The following is a 1,317-nucleotide window of genomic DNA, read 5'->3' on the forward strand; positions in this document are numbered from 1 at the left end:
TTTAATAAGCTCAAAGTTTGTTTGTTTTTTAGAGTATTAACAGATCTCTATGCAATTCTATGAGGAAAACAAAAAGAACAAAAAGAAAAGTTACAAATACCAAACGTCATTACCACCACAGGTTGAGCTTCTTTATACCTGGATGGATGAAAAAGTTTAAAATAAGTAAGTAGAAGTTCAAAGGTGTTTWAAAGAAACTAATCCTAGCACAAAAAGTAAGGAAGTTCGTGTTTGATAGATTATTTTTGTGTTGTAACAAATTAATGCCTTTTGGCAAGTTTGTTAAATTTCCCTTTTAAATGGTGCCACATTCGTAAGGATCATGCATTTGTGAGATGAGCAGTAGAGCAGCTGTGTATGTTGGTTGTGCACATTAAAAAAAAAAATCCAAATCATCTCTGACAAAGCCAAACAGCTTATTTTGCTGAATGACGCTTGTTTTGAGCTTGTGGTACCCACAGCTGCTGCCAATCAAGTTCAATTAAGGTTTGTTACCAAGCAAGAAGCATTACAACAGAGAAATAATACACAAAACACACATTTATTATTTGTTGTGCTAAGTAAAAATAAAATAAAATAAAATAAAAAACCGACTCTTGATTTATAACTGGTTTAATGCTGTCAAAGAGCGTGAATCAACGTACATCTTCGATTTACGAGCGTCTTTGAATGCGTCGTGACGCTGCTCGGACGTCGAAGCTGCGCGGAAATGATGCGGACCTTGTCGCTCATCAGCTAATCTGTGTCGGTGATGCAGAATGTCACTGAGCGTTTTAGAACTACGGTAGCGGTTCAAAAATCAAACATATAGCTTGGTGTAGTCTTTAATCGGGTTGTGAGATGGATCCGTCCCGAAGGAGCGAGAGTGACTGGCAGGGGCTGCTGAACGAGGTGAGACTGGACACGGACCGACCGACAGACGGAGGAAAAGACCTCAAATCCTAATGACTGACAGACGGGGATAAATATGTGCAGCTTTCTCACTTTATTTTGGTTTAAAATGATCTAGCTACATTCACATACGGTTAAACTATATATTTATATTTTAAATAAAATGACAGTGCACGCACGGAAATGTCAGCTGCTGCAGTATTTTCTGAGCCTAATCCTGTTTGAGGAAGTAAATAGTTTTCTTCATGAACCTGCAGCTCCATGAAACTTAACACTCAGGTTTCACAAATGATGTGTCACAATCATAAGTAAACTAGCCCAAGGAAAATAACTTTATAAATAAAACATTTCGACTTATTTGTGCTTTATTATTATTTTTTTCATACTAATTTAAGTTTTAAATATTTTAAATAATAAATATTATTC

At 35.9% G+C, this 1,317-nt stretch overlaps 1 protein-coding gene across 2 annotated transcripts in view; it reads left to right on the forward strand.

The window, feature by feature from the left end:
• Positions 1 to 672: 672 nt before the first annotated feature.
• LOC106517172 (coiled-coil domain-containing protein 149) overlaps positions 673 to 1,317 on the forward strand; it is a 6,549-nt gene continuing 5,904 nt past the window's right edge. Inside the window, exon 1 of one of the 2 annotated variants that reach the window (XM_014007891.1) lies at positions 673 to 891. In XM_014007891.1, the coding sequence (XP_013863345.1) occupies positions 841 to 891 (51 nt within the window). In that variant the 5' untranslated portion in view covers positions 673 to 840. The remainder of the gene's footprint in view (positions 892 to 1,317) is intronic. The other variant, XM_014007892.1, reaches the window with a different exon arrangement.

This window comes from Austrofundulus limnaeus, unplaced genomic scaffold (assembly GCF_001266775.1).
Source record: "Austrofundulus limnaeus strain Quisiro unplaced genomic scaffold, Austrofundulus_limnaeus-1.0 Scaffold45, whole genome shotgun sequence".
NCBI classification, from domain to species: domain Eukaryota; kingdom Metazoa; phylum Chordata; class Actinopteri; order Cyprinodontiformes; family Rivulidae; genus Austrofundulus; species Austrofundulus limnaeus.